This window comes from Lathamus discolor, chromosome 4 (assembly GCF_037157495.1).
Source record: "Lathamus discolor isolate bLatDis1 chromosome 4, bLatDis1.hap1, whole genome shotgun sequence".
Classification (NCBI taxonomy): domain Eukaryota; kingdom Metazoa; phylum Chordata; class Aves; order Psittaciformes; family Psittacidae; genus Lathamus; species Lathamus discolor.
In genome coordinates, this window is record NC_088887.1 from 118,987,094 (window position 1) to 119,000,775 (window position 13,682).

General features: G+C 40.9%; 1 protein-coding gene across 3 annotated transcripts in view; it reads right to left on the reverse strand.

The window, feature by feature from the left end:
- Positions 1–12,826, reverse strand: part of LOC136014057 (putative N-acetylated-alpha-linked acidic dipeptidase) — a 31,978-nt gene extending 19,152 nt beyond the window's left edge. For all 3 annotated transcript variants that reach the window (XR_010612496.1, XM_065678792.1, XM_065678791.1), the window contains exons 1-5: positions 12,665–12,826; positions 11,302–11,410; positions 7,484–7,670; positions 6,287–6,388; positions 1,993–2,118 (exon numbers count right to left, since the gene is read on the reverse strand). Coding sequence is in view for 2 of the 3 variants with exons in the window: in XM_065678792.1 (XP_065534864.1) it covers positions 1,993–2,118; positions 6,287–6,388; positions 7,484–7,670; positions 11,302–11,410; positions 12,665–12,782 (642 nt within the window). In the remaining variant the exon portion in view is untranslated. The remainder of the gene's footprint in view (positions 1–1,992; positions 2,119–6,286; positions 6,389–7,483; positions 7,671–11,301; positions 11,411–12,664) is intronic.
- Positions 12,827–13,682: the final 856 nt, after the last annotated feature.

Below are 13,682 nucleotides of genomic sequence, written 5' to 3' on the forward strand. Positions count from 1 at the left end.
ATTGATGCAACCTTATCTTTAAGTTAGTAGTACTTGTTATTTACATTATTTACCTTAATGATCTCCTGAATGTATCTCAGTGTACAGTGTACACAGTTGCCCAGGGAGGTTGTGAGTGCTCCATCCCTGGCAGTGTTCAAGGCCAGGTTGGATGAAGCCTTGTGAGGGATGGTTTAGTGTGAGGTGTCACTGCCCACGGCAGGGGGGTTGGAACTAGATGATCTTGAGGTCCTTTCCAACCCTAACTCTTCTATGATTCCAAGATTATTACTATTGAAACTGTCTTTGGTTGTGAACAAGACTAACTCCAAAGAGTGTGCATCTTATGCTTATTATAGCAGAAGGACTGACCTGCACACTGTTTTCATCTTAAAAAGTGTTCTCATGCAACTTTTTTATTGCATAATACTAGTTGGTAAAGAATGAGAGAACACATATGACATTCTGACATCCCAATCTGTTTTGCTACTAGATGTGATGGTGACGTATAGTGACTGACAACTAATCCTCAACAGTTTTAAATTTGGGTACTTTAATCCAAAAATATCACAGCTTTTTTAGGAAATACAGTACTTGCCTTCATCTGCTATCCTATTCTTGCACACTATTAGGAAGTCAGAAAATGACAGTTCTACCAATTTTATACAGGCTTTCAAATTCTTCAGTATATAAACAATCATTAGAAATACTATCACAACAATAAACTTGCCACCCCTTTTTGTCAAAGAGGGCACGTGATCTCCAAAATGCAGGACAACTGCCCCTCTAGATATTAGTAACTCTGAGGTGTTTGTATTTCATTTTAAGAAAAGATTCATAGACAGCAATGTCTTCTTCAATTTTTAAGTCTTTTCCATTCAGATGGTATCTTGAAGAGAAGTAAATAGTTTAGTGAAAATATTATCTGACACAGAATATGAGTTACATGTCACTTTTCACTAGTGGAAATGGTATGTATGTAAAGCAGTAAGTTACCCACTTAATAGTTCACAGATTAGTCAACAGCATATAAGGATGCCAGAGAGGGACTCTTCATCAGGGACTATAGTAATATGACAAGGGGTAATGGGTTTAAACTTAATCTGAAGTTCAGGTTGGATATAAGGAGGAAGTTCTTTACTGTGAGGGTGGTGAGACACTGGAACAGGTTGCCCAGAGAAGTGGTAAATGCTCCATCCCTGGCCGTGTTCAAGGCCAGGATGGCCAGAACCTTCAGCAACATAGTCTAGTGTGAGGCATCCCTGCCCACAGCAGGGGGGATGGAACTAGATGATCTTAAGGTGTTTTCCAACCCTAATTATTCTATGATTCTATGATACAATATAACATTTCAGTGAGGAGATTTAGTGTTTGATACCCTTTGGTAACTAACAAATAGAAATTACAGTCCTGCCCAAATTAGGGTCAAACTAATTTTTGTATAGAAGTCAAACACACTTAAAATAGACTGTTTTCTTATATCCCTACTACAGAAATAACTTGACTGTATGCCTGAAGTACGGACACGATTAGGTCCTTTCCTGTCAGATCATGGATATCTACAGAAATCTATTGTTTAAAAATATTTATATAATAGGGACATTATAAATACAGAATTTATAATAATATCCCTATAGTTACAGTCTCTGCCTGATGTACACAAACCATTACAAAGAAACACAGTATAGCCATTTTAAGCACAGCTGAACCAATAGGGAAGAATGGGCTAGTTCAGAATTAGAGTACTACCAAAGAACATTAGTAATATTTTGAAAGAATTTATAGTGTGAACATGAATATAACAATATGTTTTCCAACTTATGTACTTTTCTCTTATAAACATATTATATACATAGCAAATATAGATTTTATATCTTCTACTAAAAAATCATCTTTGAACACACCTCCACGAAAACTCACACAAAAATCTCCAGAACAGTTTAGGTAGGTATTTCAGTCTCCTGAAAATGACTGAAGGACTGCACACGTAACAGTTCTGTCCAGACACATTACCTTATTTCCTCTGAAGATCTTCCCATATCTGGCAATGACAATCTTTCCTGTACAGTTAATTCCCATTTCACGCTCTAGCTTAAAGAAGTCCTCGGTGCGGCCATAATTCACATATACTAACTCACCCTGATAAAAAGAGGTAGAATTTGAAACGAGAATGTCAGTGAGCTGCCACAAGGAGCGTGTGATCTAGTAAGAGAACAAGCTGGGAAGAATGAGCTCTGGGACTGGTTCCAGTATGAATATTTTTCTGATCGTGAGACAATGGTAGGCAAGTGACTTCTGATGAACTTAGACTTCTATCACACAAAGCTGCCAGACCTTGTCCACAATGAAGAATGTCGTGTGCTCAGAATACGGCATTTACTTTTCTTAGTCAGCTTAAGCTGTAGTCAGTCTCAGACAGCTGGAGGTATTTTGGACCCTAGCACCACAGTAAATATCAACTGTATTTTATGAGTAGACTGAATGATGCCAATATCCTATGAAATTCTTACGACTTAATTCTTACTCAATACAGCAGAAGATAAAGGTGGTTGACTGTGAAAATACATACATCTTGCATATGAATAAAATATTCTTTATGATTGTATTTGAACCATGTTATTCAATATTTGCTGCAGGATTCATCTTCCTTCATGTCAGCTACCTAAAGTTGTGTGCATTGTCTAAGAAGGTCCTGTAGTGCACTCCATAGCCAGTGAAGAGCTGGGAAGTTCTCTGAGAACTCACCCTTTCCAGGGGAATTCATCCAAAACCTGTTTTAAACACCTCTTTTAGGCCCTCTAGATATAACTCGCATTGATTATATGTAAAAGACTATTTTACAGTAAATGCCTATAAAAAGCCTCAAAGACTGATTTAGGGAAGATGCCTAAACTAGACATCTAGAATAAAATTAGGACATAGGAAACTATTCCTTAGTGCCTTTCTCCATATTACCATACACCTCCAGAGAGATTCTAAATTTAATTTCAAAAAGATATAAGGCTTAATCTCTCATACTGATAAAAATTGCTCACTAGACATTCAGCTGGTCTCACATAACAGCATGAACTATGTCCTGATAAGACTGTGGTACAATCATTTTGACTGTACTGGTTTCATCACTAATCTGCTCAGCTGCAATTTCTTTTTAAATTTAGCAAAAAAGAACTCAGGATAAATTCATTAAATAAAGGGGGCTGTATTTAAATAAGGCAAATGGTTTCACACCTAGTAAGACTCTGGTCCTCTCTATTCAAAGAATAAGTAAGTCATAAACAGGGATTATACTTGGGGAGGCTTTTCTGAATTTTTGGAGTAGTTTTGCCTTTGGGTAAAATCTTGACCAAAGTCAAGAGTTCTTCCAGTCTATTTATATTAAGCAGAAGGGGAATTTCATCCTTCATTTTAACATAATTTCTTTAGAATATCTTGTACAGAATACCTACATTTGTAGGCTGCTGTATTTTCAGGACAAATACAAAAAATGTCCGTTTCAGTAGTTTGGCTTATATAATTGCAGAATGGTAATTATAACTATTAATAGGAACCAGCAGGGTCCACATTCAGGGTCCTTGTTCTACAATGAAATGCAAAGCAAGTTAACATGAAAGTAACATTTTATCATGAATACCTGTTCACACTTCACAGGGCTTTTAAATGATGTCTTTGATTAAGTAGATGCCATCACATTAAGAAAAGAACTGTTATGATCTTTAGCAGAAGCTCTCATAACTAAATCTGACATAAAGTATATAATCTGTATTCATAGCCTTTTTCCCAGTGTTGCAGAATAATTCATAATAATCTCTAGATTTCTGAAACCACATTAAAAGGTATTTATTTGAAGATTCTGGCAATACTTGATATATTACCTAGTAAATCAGGCTTCCTTCATTAAATTATTTTAGCATCTCTAAAAATTCTTCAAGTTTGATTAACAGGACTAAGAACTATATCAATGTGATAAATTTCTCATTAGAACATTGCAACAGTTTTCTACCATAATACAAGCTTTGAGAATATAGTGTGGATTCATCAAATGTCTCATCTGGGCTCTTTTAGCATAGTTAGAGATCTCAAGCACACCTCTGACTTGTGACCGTCATTAACTAGATGGGAGTACTTCTGCAGTCAATTAAAAAGGAAGCGAAGAGCAGAATTTTACCATTATTTATGATGCTAAAGTTCCAAACTACTACTTGCAGTCTGACAGAATGTGACTTTGCTACTTTGCTTGCTTTCTGCTAAATATTTCAGTTAAAAGAAGTTTTTTCTCAAAGCTTTTTTTCATCCAACTTCTATTAGGATTTAGTTAAAATACATCACACAGAAGAAACATACTTTTTCTGACTATCTGTATAACAGGTGAGGATATATTTGATCTTCCATATAGAGAACATAGAAATGAGTGGGAACTACATCTAAATCTCTGCAGGGTCTCACCCTAGCAGGCAAGTAGCTGCTATCTCACTCTGACATTATTTAACCTTCAAAACACTTCCACTTGTTTCTAAAAAGCAGCTTCAGGAAAATGTAAAAGTTCAGCAGCACTGAACTGCATTTCCTCAAGTCCCCGATTATAGCACTCACCTAGAAAATGTGCGAGCTGCCTTCCTGGCCTTTCTTAGTATGAAGAACTTTGACTACTTCTCCCACTTTCCAGGGAGGCAGCCTACTTGTGAGACTACAGTCTTTCCCTGTGTTCCAGCCTTTTCCCTTTGCTGAACTTGGGGCTTTATACAGAAATAGTTAAAAATGAGCAGAAAGAGAACCTATGACTGATGATTGCACTTGGTAAGTCCCAAATACCTCTCTCCACAGTTTAGTTCTAGTACTTAATAGAAAGTTTTTTAACACAAAATGTGTAAACAAGCCTGCAAAAACTCAGAAGAGCCCTGAACACACTGAGTATTTCCACTGCTGAGCTGCTTACACGATGTTTGCAGTACAGGTGCAGACAACTGCCCACTGTTTGTGAGTAACAACTCTCTGGTAACACTAAAAGAGTGTCACCGCTAACAGCACCAGCTAGGTACCTGAAGCTTTTGTCCAAGTATAATGTAGACGAACATAAGCATCATATTTTGAAAAGACAATCTGTCTTTTAGGTGTTGGGGTTGGTTTGGCTTCTTTTTTCAGAAACAAAGTTCTTATAAAACTTATTGTTTCCCATATCCCATCACTTATGTAGCTCTCCCCAAATCAAATAAAGCAGTGAGGTTATTCTGTCTTTCTCTGGGAATACTGTGTTACAATACAAAGTCAGAACTTACTTATTACATTCCAAAACTCCCACTGCAATTCTTAAAACACTCAAACCTCATATATCATAGGGTACAGACTACCTGCCAGGTTCTCCATCTGCCTTTGAGTTTCAAGGCAAATGAATACAGGATACCTATGAATATAGAATACCTTTACTGGACTTGCACAGCTTATTAACAAACGAGTAAATACAGGACTCGAATACTGGACTCTGTGAATAAAAGCATTGTTAGCAGGTTTTGAAGTCAGTTCCAACTTTAAATCAGAGATTGGACCAGATGACAACAACAGTATCTTTCCTGTCTTTTCTAATCTTGCAAAACATTAGTGGAAACCACTAATTGATGATAGGATAGAAAACTCCTGTTACACACGCCAGCTTTATAAAAGAAAGCCCATCAGGTGGTACCATCTGTACAAGATAGAAAGGATTAGTGTTAAGCTCAGATCACAGAAACAGTTTTACCACCAGCTAGAAATACCAGCAAAAGCCATTTTCAAGCATACTGTTCACTGTACAGTTTACACCTGTCAGCATGAACTTTGGGCAGGCAGCATTTTGAAAATTAGACTGTTCATTTGACTATGTAAATGTAACAGTTGCATTTGTTCACTAAGGTGGGAAACGATGGTGCACAGTCACAGAAATACCTGGATAAGCTTATAGTAGCTGACAACATTAAAGATTTATTGCCAGACTTTTTAAGGAAAAGGTAAAAATAAAATCCAGTTCTGACTCAAACTAGGGAAAAAAATTAAACATGTATGTATGAATGCTCAATCTGAACATTGCTCCATTGCAAAACTTGCAAGACCATCAGAGCTAGGACATCTTTCCTACTGGCAATATGTCAGGAGCAGGAATTTCACATCATTCTGTATCGCTGTATGCTACTGTGTGCTATGCTGTGCTACACTACACTATGGTATTCCATCTTTTCTATTATTTCTGTTTCTGTCTGTAATTCTATTTCTGCTTCTGTTCTTAATTCTACTTCTCTGTCTGTTTCTATTTCTGCTTCTATTACTATTCTACTGTTACCTCAGGCATTCCTTGGGCTGAAAACGCACTGTAGGGTGGTACCACATCTCTAATAGCCTCATATCCTGGAGGGGGAGGCTCAGATAATGATGTGTTGAAAATCTAGTGGGAAAGAAGAAAACAAGTAAACCAAGCAACATGAAAAAGAAGTACTGTCTGTTCAGGCACATTTTACATGCATTTGCAGTTTAAAGGACTCTAGGGATGCTGGGGAGGGACTCTTCGTCAGGAACTGTAGTGACAGGACAAGGCGTAACGGGTTAAAACTTAAACAGGGGAAGTTTAGATTGGATATAAGGAGGAAATTCTTTCCTGTTAGGGTGGTGAGGCACTGGAATCGGTTGCCCAGGAAGGTTGTGAATGCTCCATCCCTGGCAGTGTTCAAGGCCAGGTTGGATGAAGCCTTGTGTGGGATGGCTTAGTGTGAGGTGTCCCTGCTCATGGCAGGGGGGTTGGAACTGGATGATCTTGAGGTCCATTCCAACTCTAACTATTCTATGATTCTATGATTCTATAGAACTCATTAGAACTTTAAATGAGTAGTGGCCAAAACTGTACTGGGCATCTTTTTCACTATGCAGGTTCAATGTGTGATCCTGCGAATCCCATCTCACTCTTCCTACAGAATCCTGCTGAAATAAACACAGGGTCCCTTATTTGGTCTTAGTACAGCAGACAAGAGCAGGTTAGATCATAACGGTAAAACACACTTGTACTCTGCTCATCCCTGGAGCTTTTACACACACTAGAGCTGCTGTGTAATGAGTTGATGTTACTTGGGATAGTACACCTCAAGGCCTAAACTCTAATCTTGAAGAAACTGAAATCAGCAAAATTACCAATACTGTGTAATGAATCAAAGAAAATAATGATGGTGACCATGGCTGCTTTCCTCTTATTAAATAACAGAGTAATTTTAAAACAACTGAGTTACGTAAAGCAATTCTCTTACATAATTCTCCTTTAATCCCTATATGTCAGTATGCTATATGAATCAGGGCAATTATTACTATTTCTAGCACATACATTATGAAACAAAGATAAAAATATAGAAGAAAACTGGAGCCCCTGACTTCTGTGCACTTCAAATCAGGCCCACCACCACCAGCAGAGCAGTAGACAGCTTTCCCTCCCAGTCTTCCCAGATGTATGAAGGTGATTTCGTCCTCTACTTGCAAATACTGCTGTTTTCTGTACCTCATTTCCATGCTCATCAATTATCGAGATGTAGTTGGGCTTAGTGTCATCAGGATAAGAGAGCAAGACATCATAATGAACGAGCTGAACAGAATCCAAACCAAACTCCTTCCATTCAGCTTGTATTTGCTGTGCCAGATGAAAGTTCTCCTTTGTTCCTGCTAGGTGAGGAACCTGTGTAAAATTGCTAGAGAAAAAGAAACAATGAGTCAGGATCAGGCACTGCAGCTCATAATCAGAACTCTTAGCCTAGCTGGAAACAAACCCTCTACAGATGACCAGATGTGCCTCTGCTAAATCAGGACTGCATAAATGCTTCTGCCTGTCCCATACATAAGTTGAGGTAAAATGTTTCAGTCTGTCCTGAGCTCCCACAGGTGTTTGTATTTTCCTCGCAGTGTGGCTTAGTGAGAGCAGAGTGAGGACATCAGAGCTGGGGTCTTGTCCTTGCTTTATTCCTTGTCTTCTGGGTGACCTTAGGCCAATAACTGCAATGCATAATGAGACTGACCTTCCCTGTTAAGTGATAAAAGAATTGAGTATAATCATTTTGTATTCAATTTAGAAAGGTGCATCATTACTCTGATCCCTACTTTTGTGCTCAGTTTTGGTCCCAAAAAAGATGCAGATGGGCTGGAGAGGGTCCAGAGAAGGGCCATGAAGATTATTCAAGGACTGGGAAGCCATATGGGGAAAGGCTGAGAGAGCTGGGCTTGTTCAGCCTAGAAAATAGAAGGCTCAGGGGAGACCTTATCACCATGTTCCAGTATTTAAAGGGTGGCTATAAAGCAGATGCAGACTCTCTTTTTACGAGGGGTTATGGGCACAAGTTACTCCTGGGGAAATTCTGGCTGGAGGCAAAAGAAAAATTTTTCCCAATGAGAACTTTCAGTCATCAGAATAACCTCCTCAGAGAATCGCTGGATTCCCCAATCCCGGACACTTCTAAGGTTTGGTTGGACAGGGTGCTGGGACATCCAGTCCAGGTCATGCTTTGCCAAGAAAGGACGGACCAGATGATCCTTGAGGTCCCTTCCAACTTGTATTCTAATATTCTATGATATTTAATTAAGTGGATATTCTCCTTGGATCCCACTATTTTAATTAATTTTGGCACAAATACTGATTTATTTAAAAGTTCACTCTGAGTGTGTCTTGTTGGCAAGTAAGAGAAAGTTCACAGTGGCTTAGAAAGAAGGAACAGAAAGACTCACCAGCTTGGGACTTAAAAGTCATGCAGCGTGAATAATAAACAGTGAAAAACACCATAAACAATGAGCAACCCATTGTCTGAAAAAAAGATTGCCCAGACCATTGAGAAAGCACAGTACTGATGTGAGCTGCAGGAACTCCAGCTGAATGAGACTGTTATCATGATGTCCTCATCCTGTCATATGACTCTGCCATCAACATGCCACAGAAGCACGTGGCGCACCAGCTGGTGTTAATGAAGGAAATTGGATCTTTGAGAAGGAAGGCATACAAGATTGGGAAAACAAATTAATTCTTGAGTTTGAGTGAGAACAAAGCCACCAAACAAAGCACTGGGAAAGTACTATACACTTAGGATAGGATACAGGGTAGGCTAGGCTTGGAGTAAGGTGGGATGCGATGGAACAGAACAGAACAGGAGTAGAGTAGCATAGAATAATTTCGGTTGGAAGGGACCTACAGTGATCATCTAATTCAACTGCCTGAGCAATTCAGGGCTGACCAAAAGATAAAGTATGTTCTTAGGGGCATTGTCCTATTGCCTCTTAAAACACCGACAGGCCTGGGGTATCAAAGACCTCTTTAGGAAGCCTGTTCCAGGGTTTGACCACCCTCTCATGAAAGCAATGCTTCCTAATGTCTAGTCTGAACCTCCCCTAGTGAAGATTTGAACCATTCTCATGCGTCCCCTCACTGGATACAAAGAAGAGATCAGCATCTTCCTCCTAAGGAAGCTGTAGAGAGCAATGAGGTCACCTCTCAGCTTCCTTTCCAAACCAAACCCAAAGTCCCTAGCAGCCAAGGGCTGCCAGATAAAACCATGTTCTTCTGATAATCCAAAATCTGGTACCAACACTACTAAAAGCCCCTGTTACAGTGACAGTACCATTACCTGGAGGACATACTCAACTAAGAGCAGTTACGTGTTATTGTTAGAGCCAATGGCCGATTTTTGTAAGTTAGGAATGTTCAAGTCTCATGTTTTCTTTAAAATTTGACTTATGAAACAACATACCCCTGCATTATATTCCCATTTAACTGAATATTGTTTTTCTTCATTTCTTCTTCTAACCTGTTGACTGCCTGTACTGGTATTTCTGAGCAGTGACTAAATATCTGCTATGTTTTACCACAGACCTGGCTGCATGACTGTAAATGAGGTGCAATGCTTCCTGCTGGCATAGAGGCAGGGAGTTTAGAAGGCAGAAACCAGGCCTTCGACAGAGATGTTTAACTTTCTAGAAGCCAAAGCACAGGTTAAAAGACTGTAAAAAAAAAAAAAAAAATCCCAAGCCTTCAGTTTTCAATGTTCCTATCGTCCAGGGCATGACTGTTATGTAGTAAAGAGAACATACTTTCCACCTCATTTATCTGCAATAGTTTGTGGCAAGTGCACTTAAAATGAAACCAGTGGGATTGCTACAATCTTATAAACCAAAATGGTTTTAGTAATTTTTGTAGCAAGATAGAACTACATGCCAAATAATCAGGCTGTGATTTAACGCAAACCCAAAGCTGCCTATTACTCCTAAAACAACTGATACTATAACATCTTCTTTACACAGGAAGTACATTTCTATCAAGAATCTATGACTCCTGGTCTATTATTGACTAGAATAAATACATGTTTTTAACAAATATTACACTCTCCCAAAAGAAAACATCCCAACTTTTTAAAAGATATCTAAAATAAGCAAATAGTACATCAGCTTCCTCATAGTTAAAGCTTCTAAGTTACAGAAACTGAGTAATTATCTACACTGTCATCTTCAATTGATAGACTTTTCAGGAACAAATGTCAACAACTTTGCTTCTAGGATTCAATAAAAGAAACAATATACTTAAAATTACATAATTTAAAGGATACATGAAATTAAAAACATACTGGGAAAACCATGGTCTTAAAAAAGACTCTAAAGCTTTAAGACTATTAGATTTATTACCATCAGATGTCTACCTGATATCTACTATGTCTGTTCTAGCTGTTCACTGTGCAGAGGGAGAGAGCTTGGAAACATCTTTCTTCATGAAAGTGAGTACAAAGCAAGTACAAGGTTGGAATGGTGACAGATAACACATAAATTTGGTCACAGCATGACAAAGTGTGAAGAGAGAGTATCAATAAGGTATTAAGGCCTAAGCTGTAGGAAGAACTAAAGGCTCAAACACTATGATTTTCTTCTCTTTTACATTGATGTAGTCCACTATTTTCTGTTTAATTCCCCCCAGTTTAAGTTCACTCATACAGCATAATTTGAAGTGAGTGATTTTCACACAAAACCAAATGTAAGATAAACATTTTTGTAGGCTGAACCTCTATGTAAGTGTAGCATCATTCACCACATGCTGAGCAAGAGCTTGGCCAATTTTTAATTACTGTAGGTACTAAGATTACTGATAACTCCTCGAGTGTTTCCAACAAAAACACTGTGTATGAGAGAAGCTAAGATGGACTGTTTGTCAATCACAGCTCACTGGGACACATAACATAAAACCTACAGCTAAGAACCTGCACAGCATCCTCTGCCTGGTGGCAGCATTGGACTGGTTCCTGGTTGAATTACTTTGTTTTCTTTTTCACACTGATTAGTCTACACATTGCTTACTAAAGAAACTGCTTGATGTTTTCAGCTTTCATTTCAGCCATAAATGCCGCCTTCATGTGCTCATGAGGACTCACAGGGGTCTTCTTTTCTGCAGGTTTTGCAAACCAGCCTGTACAACACACCAAAATACAACAGTAAAACCACCAGAGCAATATTCCCATGACACACACCATTTCTCTTTGGTACCACCAAAAGATTTTCACTGTGCATTTTACAACTGCCTTTACCTTAGAGCTCAGACAAGCAGCCACGACCTAATGCCTGCTGCACAGCCAATGGCAGTGCTAGTCTCCCACACAGTAAGAGAACTTATTCACTAAGTAGATATTGAGGGAAATAAAATATTAGACTTATTCATCATTTATTTTGTGGTAGATGCTAAGGAGACTTATCTATCTTCCTTTAGCACCAGAACATAATGCTGTCAGTCATGTCAGTCATATCATGCACTGCAGTAATAAGGTTTTACAAAAATGCACAGAAACACAGATGCCCTTTGTAAGGAAGAGATGTCTTGTAACTGCTTTCGTACTCTCTTGTCTGTCTGGCTCTTATTCTGGAATCCTTCCCTTACTGTGCAGGCATTACCAGAGTAAGTGACGTGAGGAACACCTGGCTAGAAAGTGTTTCTGACATCTGTTTTTTAAGTTAGAGACTGGACACGTTCAGTGCGAATGCAGCAGCAGTTGTGAATGTGAATGAGAACTGGTGGGGAGCGGAGAGCATAACCACCTGGCACCCCTGATGCACTGGTCCCTGGAATTCCATCACTGCTTCCCGACGGCACGAACCCCAAGTACATACCAAAGGGCATTTCAAAATACAAGTGGCTCTTTTGTTCTCCTTCCTCCTCCAAACTGAACCTGATCCGTCTGTGACCCGGGGAGGCAGGGAGGGAAAACCTCTTGTAGCAGCAGCCCATAGATCTGCCTGTTGGGCAGACGAGGAGGTGGGACATTAAATTAAGGTTATTTCACCCACTCCTCCCGTCCCACATATGGCCTTTCTGCCTTTCTGGTTTGGGCTGGTGCGGTTTCAAGCAGGAGGGTCGAGGGACCTGTCTTCTGTCTCCTCTTCACCACATAACGCCTCTTCTCCTACCTCTCAAACAGGCACAGACCCCTTCTCCTGCGGAGGAGCTGGAAGCCCCAGAAGGGGCCGGTGATTGCTGGTGTGAAGGCCGGGAAGGGAGGTGGCGGCGGCCGAGCACGGCCTCACCTCGGGCACCCCAGGCACAAAGCCCCGCGGTTGCAACCCGCCCGCTCCTTCCCCCGACCCGGCCCCTCCTCGGCCCGGCTCCGCGCCACCTCCTTCCGTGGCCGGGAGAGACCCCGGTCCGGAGGAGGGTTCGTCTGCACTGTACCGATGAGGAACCCGAGGAGGAACAGCCCCGCCGCTGCGCCCAGCACGACAACCCTGCAGCGGCCGCCGGCTGCCCTGGGCCCGGCCGGCTCCGTGTCGGTGCCGAGCGACGTCCACATCGCTGCCGGCCCGCTCCGGACGCGCCGCTCCCGGCAGTACCCGCCCCGCCGGCCGAAGTCTCGCCACAGCGCGGCCTGGCCCGGCCCTCTCCGGAGGCGGCCGCTGTTGGTCGCGGCCCTTCAGCGCTCCCGCCTCAGTGCAGCAGCCTCACACGCACAGGCTTGTTCCTCACCCCTCGCTGCCTGCTTGTCTTGGGTACACTGACCGCCCGTGTTGCTGTTAACTTGCTACAAAGTGCGTTGAGGAGGTAAAGGGATGATTTCAATGCTGGTTTGCCGCGGCTGTGCCATGCCACCTTCCACCGTGCACATGCCATGGTGGGCAGCACCCGCCAGGCAAACGCTAGGGAGGAAACAAAGGCAAAAGCCGTTATTTTGAGCGATTTATTTAAAGTAATGCTGCAGAGTAATGCCCAGCACTCTTAAAGGCTATAAAAACTTATAAGAGAAATACACGTGGCAGGCTGACCGCCACACATCTCTGTGCTTCTATGCATTTCATGGAGGTACAACCCCAAAGAGTGCAGGTCACCCCAGCTGGCAGCTTGAGGACAATCCTGTGCCTTTGTACACACTCGTCTTTGATGGAGTCCTTTTTTCACGTTTTAAAATCTCCACTGTATGGCTTTGGGAAGAACATGTCCATTCACTTCAGGCATCTCATTTAGATGAAGGATGTACCTTTAGGGCCATAAGGAGAAGAACTTTGAATGGCGAGGTCACCTCCTGAGCTGTGCACAGGTTCTTATCCTCAGAACCCTTGCTCAGGTGCTGGCTAGTGAGATGTTTAAGAGTCGTTTAAGATGTAAAGTGTGTAGTTGTGCTGTGCTCATTCCACATTTAGCATGGGCAGCCCATGCACGCAAAACCTAAGTCTAATATAATTCCAGATACTAGACT